General features: G+C 70.0%; 8 protein-coding genes and 1 non-coding gene across 9 annotated transcripts; 2 read left to right on the top strand and 7 right to left on the bottom strand.

Moving 5' to 3' along the window:
- Positions 1 to 134: 134 nt before the first annotated feature.
- Positions 135 to 1,416, bottom strand: V1510DRAFT_421860 (uncharacterized protein). Its single transcript, XM_066934691.1, has one exon. It carries the CDS (start codon positions 1,372 to 1,374, stop codon positions 151 to 153), a length of 1,224 nt encoding a protein of 407 aa, XP_066787147.1. The 5' UTR covers positions 1,375 to 1,416; the 3' UTR covers positions 135 to 150.
- Positions 1,417 to 1,485: 69 nt separating this feature from the next.
- V1510DRAFT_421861 (WD40-repeat-containing domain protein) lies at positions 1,486 to 3,488 on the top strand. The gene has a single exon (XM_066934692.1). The coding sequence runs from the start codon at positions 1,643 to 1,645 to the stop codon at positions 3,368 to 3,370; it is 1,728 nt and encodes a 575-aa protein (XP_066787148.1). The 5' UTR covers positions 1,486 to 1,642; the 3' UTR covers positions 3,371 to 3,488.
- Positions 3,245 to 3,962, bottom strand: V1510DRAFT_421863 (uncharacterized protein). Its single transcript, XM_066934693.1, has 2 exons — positions 3,813 to 3,962; positions 3,245 to 3,782 (listed from the first exon to the last, which is right to left on the bottom strand). The coding sequence occupies exons 1-2, from the start codon at positions 3,870 to 3,872 to the stop codon at positions 3,678 to 3,680; spliced, it is 165 nt and encodes a 54-aa protein (XP_066787149.1). The 5' UTR covers positions 3,873 to 3,962; the 3' UTR covers positions 3,245 to 3,677.
- V1510DRAFT_421864 (glycoside hydrolase) lies at positions 3,963 to 5,471 on the bottom strand. The gene has a single exon (XM_066934694.1). The coding sequence runs from the start codon at positions 5,372 to 5,374 to the stop codon at positions 3,995 to 3,997; it is 1,380 nt and encodes a 459-aa protein (XP_066787150.1). The 5' UTR covers positions 5,375 to 5,471; the 3' UTR covers positions 3,963 to 3,994.
- A 950-nt stretch (positions 5,472 to 6,421) lies between these two features.
- On the bottom strand, positions 6,422 to 6,516 carry V1510DRAFT_t234. Its single transcript has one exon. It is a non-coding gene; the product is annotated as a tRNA-Leu (tRNA).
- A 28-nt stretch (positions 6,517 to 6,544) lies between these two features.
- Positions 6,545 to 7,834, bottom strand: V1510DRAFT_243754 (uncharacterized protein). The gene has a single exon (XM_066930547.1). The coding sequence runs from the start codon at positions 7,573 to 7,575 to the stop codon at positions 6,883 to 6,885; it is 693 nt and encodes a 230-aa protein (XP_066787151.1). The 5' UTR covers positions 7,576 to 7,834; the 3' UTR covers positions 6,545 to 6,882.
- On the bottom strand, positions 7,276 to 8,696 carry V1510DRAFT_431752 (Gar1-domain-containing protein). Its single transcript, XM_066935446.1, has 3 exons — positions 8,513 to 8,696; positions 8,332 to 8,382; positions 7,276 to 8,298 (listed from the first exon to the last, which is right to left on the bottom strand). The coding sequence occupies exons 1-3, from the start codon at positions 8,559 to 8,561 to the stop codon at positions 7,730 to 7,732; spliced, it is 669 nt and encodes a 222-aa protein (XP_066787152.1). The 5' UTR covers positions 8,562 to 8,696; the 3' UTR covers positions 7,276 to 7,729.
- A 234-nt stretch (positions 8,697 to 8,930) lies between these two features.
- Positions 8,931 to 13,429, bottom strand: V1510DRAFT_431753 (P-loop containing nucleoside triphosphate hydrolase protein). Its single transcript, XM_066935447.1, has 3 exons — positions 13,106 to 13,429; positions 12,974 to 13,074; positions 8,931 to 12,942 (listed from the first exon to the last, which is right to left on the bottom strand). The coding sequence occupies exons 1-3, from the start codon at positions 13,291 to 13,293 to the stop codon at positions 9,005 to 9,007; spliced, it is 4,227 nt and encodes a 1,408-aa protein (XP_066787153.1). The 5' UTR covers positions 13,294 to 13,429; the 3' UTR covers positions 8,931 to 9,004.
- A 203-nt stretch (positions 13,430 to 13,632) lies between these two features.
- V1510DRAFT_404669 (uncharacterized protein) lies at positions 13,633 to 14,179 on the top strand (the record flags this gene model as incomplete). The annotated part of the gene is made up of 4 exons (XM_066932268.1): positions 13,633 to 13,647; positions 13,680 to 13,727; positions 13,759 to 13,812; positions 13,850 to 14,179. The coding sequence occupies 4 exons, from the start codon at positions 13,633 to 13,635 to the stop codon at positions 14,177 to 14,179; spliced, it is 447 nt and encodes a 148-aa protein (XP_066787154.1).
- Positions 14,180 to 14,473: the final 294 nt, after the last annotated feature.

The following is a 14,473-nucleotide window of genomic DNA, read 5'->3' on the forward strand; positions in this document are numbered from 1 at the left end:
GTTCTGGGCTCGCTTGGGGGGGGGGGGGGGGGCGGCGGCCGGGGGGCGGGGGGGGGCGCCGCCCGCGGGGGGGGGGGGGGGGGCCCCCCCCCGGGGGGGGGCCCCCCCCCCCCCACGCCGTGCGGCGCGCGCCCGCGCGCGGCCCCGCCGTCACTCGCCGCCCTGCGCCAGGAAGTCCACCACAATGTTGATGAACGCCACGAGCACCTCGACCGCGATCAGCACAATGACCACGAACTCGAGGTACTCCTCGTGTGCGTGGCCCAGCTGCTCCTTGAGCATCTGCAGCAGGTCCGAGATGACCTCGAGCCGCTGGTTGAGCAGCGACACGCGCTGGTTGATCTCCAGGTAGCTCCGCGACGCCTGGTACACGGGCTCCAGCTGCGGCTCGGCCCACATGAGCTCCGGCGAGTCCAGGATCGAGCCGTGCAGGTTGATGTTGATGCGCAGGATGAAGAGCTCGCCGATGGACATCATGATCTTCTTGCGCGACATCTGCACCTTGCCGGTCATGGCGATCTCCTGCGGGATGTCCTGGGTGACCTCGATGGTGTGGTCCACGAGCTCCTCGAACAGCGAGATCTTGACGCTCTGGGCGATGGCGTGCGAGATGGACAGCTTGACCTTGTGGCCGGCGGTGCCCTCGCGCAGGGCGATGAAGTCGTTGTGGATGCGCGCCTGGCCCTGGCGCGTCACGTAGTAGTTGAACTCCTCGATCTGGACGTCGACCCCGGCCAGTTTTTCGATCTCGAACCGCGGCAGCTCGCGCAGGAACCGGTGCTCCTCCTGCTCGGAGAAGCCCCAGAGCACCACGACGCCGTACTCGAACACAAAGACCTCGGACAGCGACGAGACCACGAGCCGCAGCTCGGTCCCGTCCGGATCGACCCGGACCAGCTCCTGCTCGTGCGCCGGCCGGCGGTTCTCCGGCTCCGGCTCGGCCGCGCCCTCGTCCGGCGCCCGGTACGAGTACACGCTGTACAGGCACTCGTCGTAGAGCACCGGGTCGGTCGACCGGCTCTTGCGCGCCGCGATGTACCGCGCCAGCTCCTTGATCCGGTAGCTGCTGGCCGTGCAGTAGGCCGTCACCCGCGGCAGCACCGCGCGGTCCTGCTTGCCCAGGCGCTCGCCGTCGCGGCGGCCGCCCGGCTCGGCCACCACCAGCCGCGCGTCCGCCGGCGAGTGGAAGCCCGACACGCGCGGCCCGTCCGCGCGGCCGCCCGGGTACTGATCCGGCAGCAGCTTGAGCTTCTGCGACACCTTCGACGTCCGCTGGGGGCCCTGCTTCGGCGGCCCCAGCGTCGGCGGGATCGCGGTCGGGTGCGGCCGGCCCAGCAGCGGCCGCGGCAGCAGCGGCGACTCTTCCTCGGACATGTTCGTTGGTGGGCGCGGATCTGCGGATGGCCACGATGCGGCCTGGGGCGCGTCGGAACGGCGACGGCCGTTTGGGAGTTGGCGATGTTCCGGGTAACCCCGCGGCGATTACCCAGACAACGACGGAAAATCTGAGCCGAGCAAGCAGCATCCAGCATCACGACGGCGCTGTAAGTACGGGCGCGGCCGCGGCCGCCAGACGGCCGGGCGCTGACGGGGACCAGGCACACACGCACGAGCAGGCGCCACGCCAGCAGGAGATCGGACAATGTTCAGCGGAAGCCATTCGCCGCCGACACCGGCGCCCTCGCCGTCGCCGATGACGGTCCAGTTCTGCCGCGGGCGGCTCGGCGGGGGCGACGACGAGCCGGGCGGAGCGCCGGCGTGCGCGGACGGCGTGGGCGACGGCCTGGCCGGCGCGCTGGGGCAGCTGGGGTTGCCGCGGGGTGGCGACGACGGCGACGGCCCGATGGACGGCCTGGTGGCCGCGTTCGGGCGGCTGAGCGCGGGCGAGCGCGAGCAGGTGCTCGGCCAGCTGCTGGGGCTGTGCGAGACGCGCACGCTGGGCTGGGTGATGGGCTACGTGTCGCCGCGGCTCAAGAAGGACCCCTTCCGGGTGCTTCCGCACGAGCTGTGCCTGCGGGTGCTCTCGCACGTCGACGACCCCCGCACGCTCGCGCGGGCGTCCCAGGTGTCGACGCTGTGGTACTGCGTGCTGGCGGACGACATCACGTGGAAGAGCCTGTGCGAGAAGCACCAGTACCGGCGGCTGTCGCTGTCGGCGCTGGCCGACCGGCCGCCGTCCGCGGACGCCGACGAGGCCGAGCCCGCGCCGTCCCCGGCCGACTCGCTCATGGAGTCGACGTACATGCCGGTGGCGCTGGCGCGCGCGCAGCCGACGACCTACCGCTCGCACTTCAAGCAGCGCTACAAGGTCGACACGGCGTGGATGACCGGCGGCAAGCTGGCCGCGCGCCACATCACGACCGACCAGGGCGTCGTGACGTGCCTGCACCTCACGGACCGCTACATCGTCGTCGCGCTCGACAACTCGCGCATCCACGTCTTCTCGGCCGCCGGCCGGCTGCTGCACACGCTCACGGGCCACGTCATGGGCGTGTGGGCGATCATGGTCTGGGGCGACGTGCTCGTCTCGGGCGGCTGCGACCGCGACGTGCGCGTCTGGGACCTGCGCTCCGGCCGCTGCCGCCGGGTGCTGCGCGGCCACACGTCGACCGTGCGCTGCCTGAAGATGTCGGACGCGACCACGGCCGTCTCGGGCTCGCGCGACGCCTCGCTGCGCGTGTGGGACATCGAGACCGGCGAGTGCCGGCACGTGCTGGCCGGCCACCAGGCCTCGGTGCGCTGCCTCGAGGTCGAGGGCGACATCTGCGTCTCGGGCTCGTACGACACCACGGCCAAGGTCTGGTCCGTGTCCCGCGGCGAGCTCCTGCACACGCTCACCGGGCACTTCTCGCAGATCTACGCGCTGGCCTTTGACGGCACGCGCATCGCCACGGGCTCGCTCGACACCTCCGTGCGCGTGTGGTCGGCCGCGACCGGCCAGTGCCTGGCCGTGCTGCAGGGCCACACGTCTCTGGTCGGCCAGCTCCAGATGTACGGCTCGCGGCTCGTCACCGGCGGCTCGGACGGCTCCGTGCGCGTGTGGGACCTGCGCACTATGCTGTGCGTGCACCGGCTGGCCGCCCACGACAACTCGGTCACGTCGCTCCAGTTCGACTCGCGCCGCATCGTCACCGGCGGCAACGACGGCCGGGTCAAGGTCTGGGACGTGGCCACCGGCCAGCACATCCGCGACCTGGCGACCGAGTACGACGCCGTGTGGCGCGTGGCCTTTGAGGACGAGAAGGTGGTCGTCCTGGCCTCGCGCATGAACCGCACCCACATGGAGGTCATTTCGTTCACGCCGCCGCCGGACGAGGACGTCTCGCCGCCGCCGGGCTACGCGTGGGAGGACGTCGGCGTGCCGGCCTAGCCTTTTTGATTACGATACAGCACTTTTGGAGGACTTTTTGGGACGGCGTTCCTTGTTAAATACCCGGCACGGCCGGAGTTTTGATGTAGCTACATTGAATTCGCATGTTTTGAGCCTAGGGCTGGGCCGGAGGCGAGCCGCGCGACGTGCGGCTGATAGCCGCCGGGAGCGGCTATAAGCCGCACACGGTGCGGCTCACGGTCCGCCGGCTCGGGCGCCCTCCGGAGGCGCACGCACGCCTGCCGCAGGACCGTACGCCGCCTGCCGCAGACCGCGTCCGCGGCAGCGGCCCCGGCCGCGAGAGCGGCTACTTGGCCACGCCCTCGGCGTTCTTCCGGACGTCCGTCAGAAAGTCCTGCAGACGCTGGCGCATCTTCTTCGCGAGCGGGGACGCGTCCGGCGTCGGCGGCGGCTGCGGTCAGCGGGCTCGGCACGCACGTACGAGCTGGTCCAGGAGGAACTCAGCCTCCTCGATGGTGAGAATGATCGGTCCGCGGTTCATGGTTGAGCCGTCACGTGGCGCGGCGGGGGAATAAGAGCGGCGTGTCACGTGAGAGCGGCGATCGCGCCTGCGGTCACGTGCGCGCAGCCGCGCGGAATGATGTAAACGCTTACTATACAAAACTAGACCACAATCCACCACGCTGCGCCCAGCAGGATAAACAGCACAATCGACGTCAAGAAGCCCGCGCCCACGCGGTCGCCCACGGTCGTCTTGTTCGAGTCTTCCTCGTCGTCGTCGCCCGACGTGCCCGCCGACGCGTCGCCCTTGCTCGAGCCGCCCGTCGTCGACGTGTACGGCGCGGCCACGCTGCCCACCAGCAGGTTTTGCGTCGCCTCGAGCGCGCACATCTGCTGGCCCAGGCCCCACGTGCTGTCCCACTCGCCGGTGATCCACGTCGCACCGCACGTCACGTTGTCGGAGCCGCCCGTGCACGACGACGCAATGCCCGGCGACGTCGTCAGCAGGTAGTTGTAGATCGTGTCGTACGTGAACGGCGCCAGCTGCGCCGTCAGGCCCATGAATCGCGCCAGGTACGCCTTGAACGACCGCTCGTCCGTGTTGCACTTGTCGCCGGTCTCGCACGCGACCTCGTACATGATGCCGCTCTTGAAGAAGATGCCGATGTTGTCCAGAATGTTCTGCGTGCGGTTCGCCCACATGGTCGCGTCCGTCGTGTTGCCCAGGGTGGCCGTGTAGTTGTAAAGGTACGCCGAGCTCGCCAGGAACAGGCCCGCGTTGTACGTCCACTGCAGGTTGTTGATTGTCGTGCAGTTGGTCGAGATGTACGCGCCGTCGTAGAAGTAGTAGTAGTCGGGGTTCATGAAGCCCACGTCGGCCACCCAGTCCCACACACGCACGGCCCAGTCGTAGTAGGTGTCGTTCGACGTGTACCGCGCCAGCCGCGCGGCCATCATGAACAGGCCTGCGTTCGAGACAGTGTTCTTGTAGTCGTAGCCGTTGTTGAACTGGAAGATCTGCCAGCGCAGACCGCCGCCGCAGTACTGTGTGTCCCAGCGCGCGGCCATCGAGTTGAACACACCCTGGGAGAGCTCGAGCCACTGCGCGTCGTCGTCAGGGGGGTTGGTGAAGTTGCGCTCGGCCGCGGCCATCACGGTGAAGCCCCAGAACGCCTGGTCGTCGTTGCCCTCCGTCGTCGTCTGGTTCGAGGGCATGTAGTTTTTGTCCGAGCCGGCCTGGTGCAGCAGCGCCGCCGTGATGATGTCGTTGTACGTCTCGTCCCCGGTGTAGTACCAGTAGTCGAGCATCGAGCCCCAGGCGGCGCCCGATTCCCACCAGTAGTAGCCGTCGACAAACATGCCGACGGTCTGGCCGGTCTGGTTGCCGTTGTAGTACGACATCAGACCGTGCGCAAACACCCACGAGGCGTGCTTGATGCTGTCCTGCGACGAGGTGTCGATTTCGATGGCCGCCACGGCTCGGCCAAGCGTCAGGAGCGCGAGGCCGAGAGGGCCAAGCCAGCCAAGGCCGGCAGATCGCATCCTGGCGAAGTTCCCGGCGGGTTGGTCCTTGCTTTGAGAGTTCCCGGACGCAGCGGTAGCGTCGACGTGCTCAGTATAGACGGTCGGCAAAGTCCTCGGGCTCGGGCAGAGGACGGCAGGAGCGGTCTTCAATCGCCGGACGCGGCGGCGGCGGAGCTGCAGGGCGGGTAACTGCTAAATTTAGTTCCCGGGTAACTGCGACGCACTGCCACATTTGTGGCGCTGCGCGCCGCCCCGCCCGGCCAGGAGGCCAGGGGGCGTGGCGGTGCCGCGTTAGCGGCTGCCGCTGACAGCTTGGCGCGAGCCGCGCCCCGGGTAACCCTCGCCTCGCCCTAGCCGTCCTAGGGTTCCGTGACTGCGCCGATCCGCGGCAGCGGTCCAGCGGAGCCCCTGGCGCCTCGGTCTCAAGGGGTGCAGTAGCGTACAGTCGCGTGCAGTAGCGCGCATGCGCGAATTACAACGGGCTGGCGCCTGTGGCGGTGGCGGCTGCGGCCAGATGGCCAGGGACCAGGTCCGCGCGGCGGTGGCCGGTGGGCGTGATCCGACCCGCCCTATCCATCTAGATCCGACCCGGCCGTGACGCGACCCGTCGCGGCAGACCCGGCGCGACCCGGTCTGCCACGGCCGGGTCACAGCAGCCCCCCACGCCGCCGGAGCGCCCGGTCTCGGCTAGCGTCAATCCGCCAGATGCTACCCACAGTGTCCATCACTCCGGGTCGCGTGCCCATAGGACTGCCCCGGCCCTGCCCAGCCTGCGGCCGCTGCCGCGCCCCTCCTGGACGTGGTTTAGCGTCCGCGCCGCGCCTGCGCACATCGCTGCCGCCAGCGGCGGCGCTTCGCCGCCGGCCCATCGTCCGGCCGTGACCCCAGACCCTGCAGTCCGAGCGCAGTCCGCCACGCAGCCGCATGCCGCACGCAGCGGTCACACTCGGCCAGGCGGTGCCGATCGGCGGCCGGCCACCGTCTCGGGCGCCGTCGACCCAGCGCCGGCGCAGCGCCGACCGCGGGCTAGGATCAGCACTGATCGTCGCGGTCACGTGCCAAAAATGAGAGCGGTGAGGTTCGAACTCACGCCTCTTGCGAGACCAGCAATTCAAGCTCTAGCCTGAAGCGGGCGCCTTAGACCACTCGGCCACACTCCCAACCGACGACAACGACGGCCTGGGGTCGTCGAAATCACGCCGTCACGGATCGGCTCCTGAGGCCCCCTACCTGGCAGCCGAACGCCCACGCACTCGGCTGTCACACCAGTGTCACCTCACGGCCGCACCACGCCTACCCCAGATTCTGTGCCCGGCAGCTCGCCGAGCGAGCCGCCACGCGGCCACGTTCGCAGGCGAGCGAGCACGCGGCGGCGACGCAGTGCGGCCTGATCTCTCCGCGGTGGACCGCTGTTCCGGCGCGGGCTATTGCTACGACCGTAGTGGTAGACAACCGCAATTAGCCCGACCCCCGGTGTGCCGGCACGGCGCGGCCCGCGCGCCGTGCGGGCCGTGCGGTGCAAGCATTTAAACTGGGGCGGCGCCTGCGCTCGAGCTGTAGGCGTTCAACCTGATCGGTGGACCGCGTGGCAGCCCGATCTGTCCGAGCCGCACCCTTCCGGCGAGTGCAACGCGGCGCTTCCCCGCGTCCGCACCGATAAAAGGCGCCGGCCGCCGGCTGCTCCGCCAATGATCGCGCTTCCTCCCTCTGTGACGGTGACGCCGGTGGCGACGCCACCGCCGGACGTGTGCCGGCGGCGGCCCATGCCCCGGCGGCAGACCGTGTTCTTTGTCGGCATCGACGAGCGGGACGCGGCGCTGTTTGATGGGCGGCGACGCGCGCGCGAGAGTGCGGGGCGCGAGCCGCGCAAGCCGCACGCCGCGCCCGCGCCCGCGCCACACGCCGTGCCCGCGCCCGTGCCACACGCCACGCCCGCCCTGCGTCCCGCCGACGTCTCGCTCTCGGACCTCTCCCTGGCCGATCTCTCGCTCTCGGACCCGCCCGAGCTCGTCAAGACGCTCCCGGCCGTCCACGTCGAGGACATCACCGACGCGCCGCTCTCGCCGGACGACATCCTGCGCGACCTCGACGAGAAGGAGGCCTGGTGGTGGCGGTTCGAGATCAAAAAGTACTTCTCGCGCCGCCGGCTGCGCGAGTCCATTGCATTTCCCTCGCAGGCAGCCGGTGCTCACTGATTGCTCGCTATATTTACAGTACATACATACTATCCGGTCTCGCCAGCTGGTCCGCCAGTCGCAGTGTAACTTTTAACTCAAACGCAACTATTATAATACTACTGTGCCCAAAAACGAGAAATCAAACCAAGACCAAGACTTTTTCTGCGGAGTCGCAAAGATGCTGTGTCGTCGCGGCCTAGTAGCGTCCGCGGGGCGCGCCGTAGCTGCCGCGCGAGCCGCCGCGGGCGCCGCCAAAGCTGCCGCGGGGCGAGCCGAAGCCGCCGCGGGAGCCGCCGCGGCCGCCGCCGAAGCCGCCGCGCGCACCGCCACGCGCACCGCCGAAGCCGCCACGCGCACCGCCACGCGCACCGCCGAAGCCGCCGCCTCGCGCGCCCCCAAAGCTGCCGCCGCGGCCGCCAAAGCCGCCGCGGCCACCAAAGCCGCCGCGGCCGCCGGGCGCCGCGCCGCCGCGTCTCTTGATCTTCGGTCCCGGCGGCGCCTTGGGCTTGGGCAGGAAGCGGTCCAGCGGCAGCAGCTTGTCGGGCGCGATGTAGAACTTGTCGCCGACCTTGAAGGACGTCGCCAGGATGCCCTCCTGCGGCTTGACCGTGAAGTACACCTCGTTGATCGGGCCCAGGATCTCGTCGACCTTGCCGATCTGGGTCTTGTTCTCGAGGTAGATCGGCGCGTTGAAGTACGGGATCTTGGTGTTGATGGACTGGCAGACGATCTCGCCCTCACACGCGTGCAGGAACGATCCCATCTCTGCCTGTTAGTGCTGCCAGCGCCGGCACTTACCCAGGACGCTGTCGGGGGGGCCCATGGGGGCCGAAGGGCCGGTGCGGCCGCCTGATCGGTCAGTCCTGGTCTGCAGAGACGCCGCGCGCGCACGTTGGCCGGCCGCCGGCAGCCAGGGCGCTGCGCAGAGCGCCACCGTCCGCCCTGCCGCCCGCCGCCGTCCATTGCCGCTCTTGCTCACCTCTGAAGCCGCCGCCGCCCCGGCTGAATCCTCCACGTCCTCTGCTCATTTCGTCTGCTGTACGCTGACGGCCGTGCCCGTGCGATCTCACAAACAGTCCTTGACTGCGGGACCTGCTTTCGATAACCTTTCAACGATTCGCAGAGCCTGGGCCTGCGCTGACGCTGTTTGGGGATGGTGCTTGATTCCTGTTTTTTTTCTCAATTTTTTTCTTAAATTTTTTTTCGGCGCCAGCCCGCAACGCTCGGCCCTAACCCTGCTTCGTGCAACGGCGAACGCACCCGAGGCGCGGCGCCGGGCCGCCGGTGCTCGACGCGCCGGCGCCCTGGACGCCGCAGACGGCCGGCACGGCACCCGCCCCGGCGACGGCACTGGCCACAGCCGCAGCCGCCACGGCAGCCGCCGCAGCCGCAGCCGCCCGCCGCAGCGGCTCTGCCAGCGGCCTCCAGCCGCCTTCCCACACGCGTATCATACATTCTCTATATACACGCGCTAACGGATCGTGTACCGCTTGTTCAGCTCGGTGGCGTACTCCTTGTACTCCTTGTACTCGGCCTCGCTGTTCTCGATCTGCTCCGGGTCCGGGAACTCGTCGACATAGTCGTCGTTCAGACCGTACTCGTCGTCCACGTCCACGTCCTCGTCGTCCACCGGTGCGTCGTCCATGGGCTCGTCCACCGGCGCCGGTAGCGGCCGGCCGAGCTGCTCCATCTTGCGCAGCGTCATCTCGTACACAAACGTGCCCAGGTGTTCCACGCCCTCCATGACAACGACCTTGCTGGCGTCCTCCTCGGGCAGCACGCGCGCCGACGGGAACATCTCGCCCACGTAGAGCTCAAGCTTGTCGTCGGTCGTGCGGCGGGCGTCGAGCCGCTCGAGGAACGGCACGGCCTCCGCGCAGCCGTCGAACAGCGCCCGCCGGCCAAACACGTACAGCCCCAGCCGCGCCCGCGACAGCGCCGCCGTCAGCCGGCGCTGGTCGCGCAGCTCGCCCACAGCAGCCGTGCGCACAAGCGACACCAGCACGTAGTCGTTCTGCTGGCCCTGGTACTCGGCCACGGTCGCCACGGCCCCCGGCAGGCCGAAGATCGAGTTGTTCTTGCACCGCTCGGCCAGCACGTTTTCGATCAGCACTCGCTGGCCCGCGTAGGCCGCCAGCAGCGTGATGGTCTCGGCCGGATAGCCCAGCAGCCGCATGTACATGTACAGCGCGACCACGTACTCGGCCTCGCCCAGGTTCTGGAAGAAGCCCGGGCTGGGCTCGGCCTCGCCGCCGCCGTTGTAGTCGTCGACGTTGACGAACTGGAGCTCGTGGCGCAGGCCCGCGTTGGCCTGCGCGAACTCGTCGGCCTCGACCGGCGGCAGGTTGGCCAGCCCGGCGTACCGCCAGCTGTAGACGTCGGCGATGGCGGGCCGGGCCTGGCCCTGGGCGTCCAGCGTCGTCGCCGGCACGCCCAGCCGCAGCAGGCGGCCAAACAGGCTCTGGTCCATGTGCGCGCCCTTGGCGAAGACGGCCCGGGCCACCGCCGGCGTGTTCTGGACGTGGTCGCCGAGCAGGACGATGCGGCCAACCGGGTTCTGGCCTGTGGCCTCGGTCGACTGCAGCGTCAGCGGCACCAAGCTCTCGACTTCGCCCAGCTGCGCGGCCTCCTCGACGACGACGTTTTCGTACCGAAAGCCGAGCTCGACCATGTGCTTGCGCTGGGCGGCCGCATGCGCCGCCGTCAGCACGACCACGCGTGCCTCCTTGACAAGCAGGTAGTCGGCCCGGTCCTTGGCCGTGCGCAGCAGCTCAAACGGCCGGATGGCGGCCAGGTCGGCAAACAGCCGGCCGACGTGCCGCAGGCAGCCAGCGGCGATGTCGCGGGCCTCGTCCAGCGAGTGCGTGGCCGGGTTGAAGAGCGGCTGCGGCGCGGTGGCGAAGTACTGCGCGTACGGGAACTCGGCCGCCAGCGCGGCCACGTCCGCTGCCGTCTCGATCACGGCCTCGTAGGCCTCGGTGCGCGGCCGCACGTAGATGCTGCCAAAGTAGCCGGCCGTCTCGCACGAGTCGCCGTGCGCGCCCGACTCGCCGAGCGACTCGGCCAGCCGCGAGACCTCGGCCAGGAGGCCTCTGCGTCGGTCCATCAGGCTTTCCACGCGGCCGTACCGCGAGTACGAGTCGCCGCGGCCGCCGAGCCGCAGCAGGTGCCGCTCGTCCACGTCCAGGGCCGCGATTTTCTCGACCAGCCGGTCCAGCGCGTACTCGGTGTGCGCGACGACGACCGTGCGCTGGTCCGGGAAGTTGTGGTAGATGTTGCTGACGATCTGCGCCGCCACGTCCGTCTTGCCGGACCCGGGCGGGCCGACGACGAGCGTCAGGCCGGGCTGCGTGCCGGCCTCGATCGCGCGCACCTGCGCGGGCGTGAACGCGAGCCGGTTGGATCGCCGGGCGTCTGTCGGGTACGGGCCCTGGTTGGGCTGGACGAACGTCGACGCCTGCACAACCGTCTCGGTCGGCACGTCCGCCGCCTTGGCCTTGCGGCCCTTCTTCTTCGGCGTGTCCTCGACCGCACGCGTCACGCGCTCGAGCACGTACGGCGGGTTGACGTCTGTGCCGTCCGCGGACACGACCTTGGCCGAGAAGCTGGCCGTCAGGTGGTGCCAGTCCAGAAACGTGTCGTTCATGTTCAGCCGCTCGATCCTGTTGGGCAGGTTCTCGAACGAGGCCGAGGCCGGGTCGCCGTAGCCCAGGAACACGTCCACGAACCAGTCGGGCAGGGCGACCTCGGTCTGGCCGAGCTCGGCGAGCGCGTCCAGCAGCGGCTTGAAGTTGGCGTCGCGCGGCCGCCGCCGGACGACGCAGTTGATGCTCTCGTAGACCGCGTCGCCGTCCGCCTGGAACGCCACCGGGTCGATGCTGACGTGCAGCCGGCGCCGGCGGGCCTGGCGGCCGTTCAGCCGCTTGCCGCCCTTGTCAGTGCGGTGTATGGACGCGCCGTTGTGGTCGAGCACGTTGAGGATCGTGGCCGCGCGGACGTGCCTGATGCCCACGCGCTCGAGCTCGCCGGCCGCGCGCTCGTTCGGCGCGGCCAGCGCCAGCAGAAACACGACGTCGTCCGGCCGCAGCGCGTCCCAGTCGGCCAGCACGCCGTCGGCGGTCCGGTCAAAGTCGATCGCGACCTCGGCCTTGACCCGCGACGGGTACGCCTGGCCGACCTTGGGCGGCGCGGTCTCGAGGATGGCCGGCGCGCCGATCTTCTGGGCGAGCCGGCTGGTGCCGGCGAACGCGATCTCGAAGCCCTGCTGGTGCGGCCGCAGCCGCTGGGCGACCGCGACCACGTCCGCCTTGATCGCCGCAAACACCTCCAGCCGGCTGAGCGCGTACGCCCGGTAGAGGAAGTCCGAGACAGAGAGGTACTGGAGCTGGAACCGCGGCAGCGGCAGCGCGCCGTCCAGGTCGAGCGCTCCCAGCGCCGGCGCCGCCAGCGCCGTCTCTGTCGGCAGCGCGGGCAGCTTCTCGAGCTTCTGCTCGAGCGTGTCGTAGTGCTGGAACGTGTGAACGATGGCCAGCGAGAGCGCGGCGCGGTCGAGCGCCGGCCCCGGCGCCTCGTAGGACGTGCGCAGGCCGAGCAGGCCGCAGAACCGCACGACCTCGTCCGCGCTCAGCGCCTGCAGGTGCTCGAGCAGGTCCTCGCGGCGGCCGAGCGCGCGCGCGTTGGTCAGCGCCAGCACGAGCAGCTTATCGCGAAAGTGCTCGAGGGCGGTCCGTTGCAGCCGCGCCAGCGACCGGTAGTGTGCGTCCGTGTACTCCTCGGCGGTCAGCGGCACTCCGGAGAAGTCGTCGATCGGGAACCGCACGTAGTGCGTCAGCAGCGCGTACAGCTCGCGCAGCACCACGTGTGTCTCGGCCGCGTACAGCCGCGAGCGCTCGACGGCGACCAGCACGTGCATGTCCTTGACCAGCGTGTTGACGTACCGGCGCGTCGGCAGCTGCGACACGAGCGCCACCAGCAGCTCGACAAACCGCTCGGCGGACGCCAGCGCAGCCGCGTCCGCCGGGCCGGCCAGCGCGCCCACGTACTTGAGCAGGACAGAGTACAGCCAGGTGCGGTCGAACCGTAGGCGGGCCTTGCGGTCGGCGTCGGCGCCCGCGTCGGCCAGGGCAGCGTCAAACCGCTTGCTCGTGCCGCGCCAGACCTTGCGCAGGTGCGGCGCGCTCGCCAGCGCGCTCTCGCGGGCGTCGGCCGAGTGCAGCGACGTCCAGACGCCAATCGACACCAGCGGCGCGCACTCCTTGCGCACCGCCTCCACGTCCAGCGCCTGGAACGCCAGCGTCACAAACGCCAGCAGTAGCGGGGCCGCCGGCGCGCGCGTGTCGGTCTGCAGCACGAGCTCCAGGATCCGGTGGACGAGCGCCGCAAAGGCTCCGTCGTTGTTGCCAAACAGTCCTGCCGTCAGCGTCGTCCGGCGCGCACATACCCCAATCCAGCCGGCCATCGCGGCTCTTGGCGACCGCCATCAGCGCAATCGAGATCGCGTGGTCGTCTGCGCTCGCCGCCGAGAAGTGCGGCCACAGAAATCTGGCGTCAGCAAGCCCGCGTCCTCACGCACCTTTCCAGGTACTGGCCGTACTCCAGCCGGCCCATCAGCGCCGAATCAAAGCCGGCGTGCTCCAGTGTGCGGTACACGTCCGAGACCACAGCCGGATCGAACGCGGCGGCCGGATCGGCCGCCCAGAACTGGGCGGCCAGGGCGTCCAGGCTGCGGAGGGCTTTGGCGTCGCTTGCGTGCGCAGCCATTGTGCGGTGCGCGCCCAGCAGCAGCACAGGGCAGGGCAAAGATCGACAGAAGCGGTCCGGCGTTGCCTGGGCCTGTCGGACGATGGATGCCGTGCGAAGCCCGTGTTTGGTAGGCGATGGTTCTGGTGCGCCGCACTTTTTTTTTTTTCGTGATGTCGGCGGTCTGGCGGTGAGTTTGGCCGACCGCACCAGATCGAGGCCGGAGGACCAGCCGCACAGGCCGAGCACAGCGGATCGCAGCGGATCGCAGCGGATCGCAGCAAGAGCCCCAGAGGCCGCAGGCGCGCAGCAGGACCAGCAGGCCGAGCCGAAGAGCGAGCGGCCGGGCGAGCGAGCAGGATGTCGCGCCGCGAGGTACGCCGGACGCGGGCGCGTGCTGACCGCAGGGAGGACGCCCGCCGCCGCGGCGGGCGCCGGCGAACCCGGCGCCGAAGGTACGTGGCCGGACGGGCGCGCTGACGGCAGACCGAGGCGGCCAAACAGGCGCTGCGATCGTTCTACTGCGATCTGTGCCAGAAGGTAGGCCGGCCAGGAGGCCCGGCAGCGCTGACGGCAGGGCTACAGCCGCATGGACGAGTACGACACGCACATCAGCAGCTACGAGCACCAGCACCGCAAGCGGTTCGTCGAGCTGCGGCAGATGCAGCGGGACCCCGCGCAGGCCGCGGCGCGGCGCGAGCGCGAGGAACGCGAGGCGGGGATGCGGTCGCTTGCGCTGGACGCGCCCGAAGCGCCGCCGGCGGCCGGATTCAAGCCCGTCGGGGCCGGGTTCAAGCGGATCGGGCTGAAGCGCAAGGAGCCGGCGGCGGAGCCGGCAGCGGCGCCGGCGCCGGCGGACGGCGACAGCGACTACGAGCACTACGACCCGCGGTTCCCGACGGACTAGCGCGCGCACGGGCTGCAGCCACATGCGCCCGAGGACATTCGTCTGGAGATGTAGGATAGACCGCAGAAGCAGTGACTAAGCAGCCGCAGGACGTGCGGCTCGCCGGCCCGTGCGCGCGCCGCACCGCGTGCGGCGCGGCGTTAGTCAACCGGCGGGCCAGACCCGCCCATAACGTAAGCAGGGCGCGCGCGCCACCGCGGCGCCCGCAACCACAACCGTCGCGCCGCGCGACACCTGTGCAGACGCGTCCGCGCGGGCTCCGCCGACGTCCCCGGGCGACGCCGGCGCCGGCGG

Source organism: Dipodascopsis tothii, assembly GCF_038497935.1.
Source record: "Dipodascopsis tothii strain CBS 759.85 unplaced genomic scaffold V1510scaffold_33, whole genome shotgun sequence".
NCBI classification, from domain to species: Eukaryota; Fungi; Ascomycota; class Lipomycetes; order Lipomycetales; family Lipomycetaceae; genus Neoaidaea; species Neoaidaea tothii.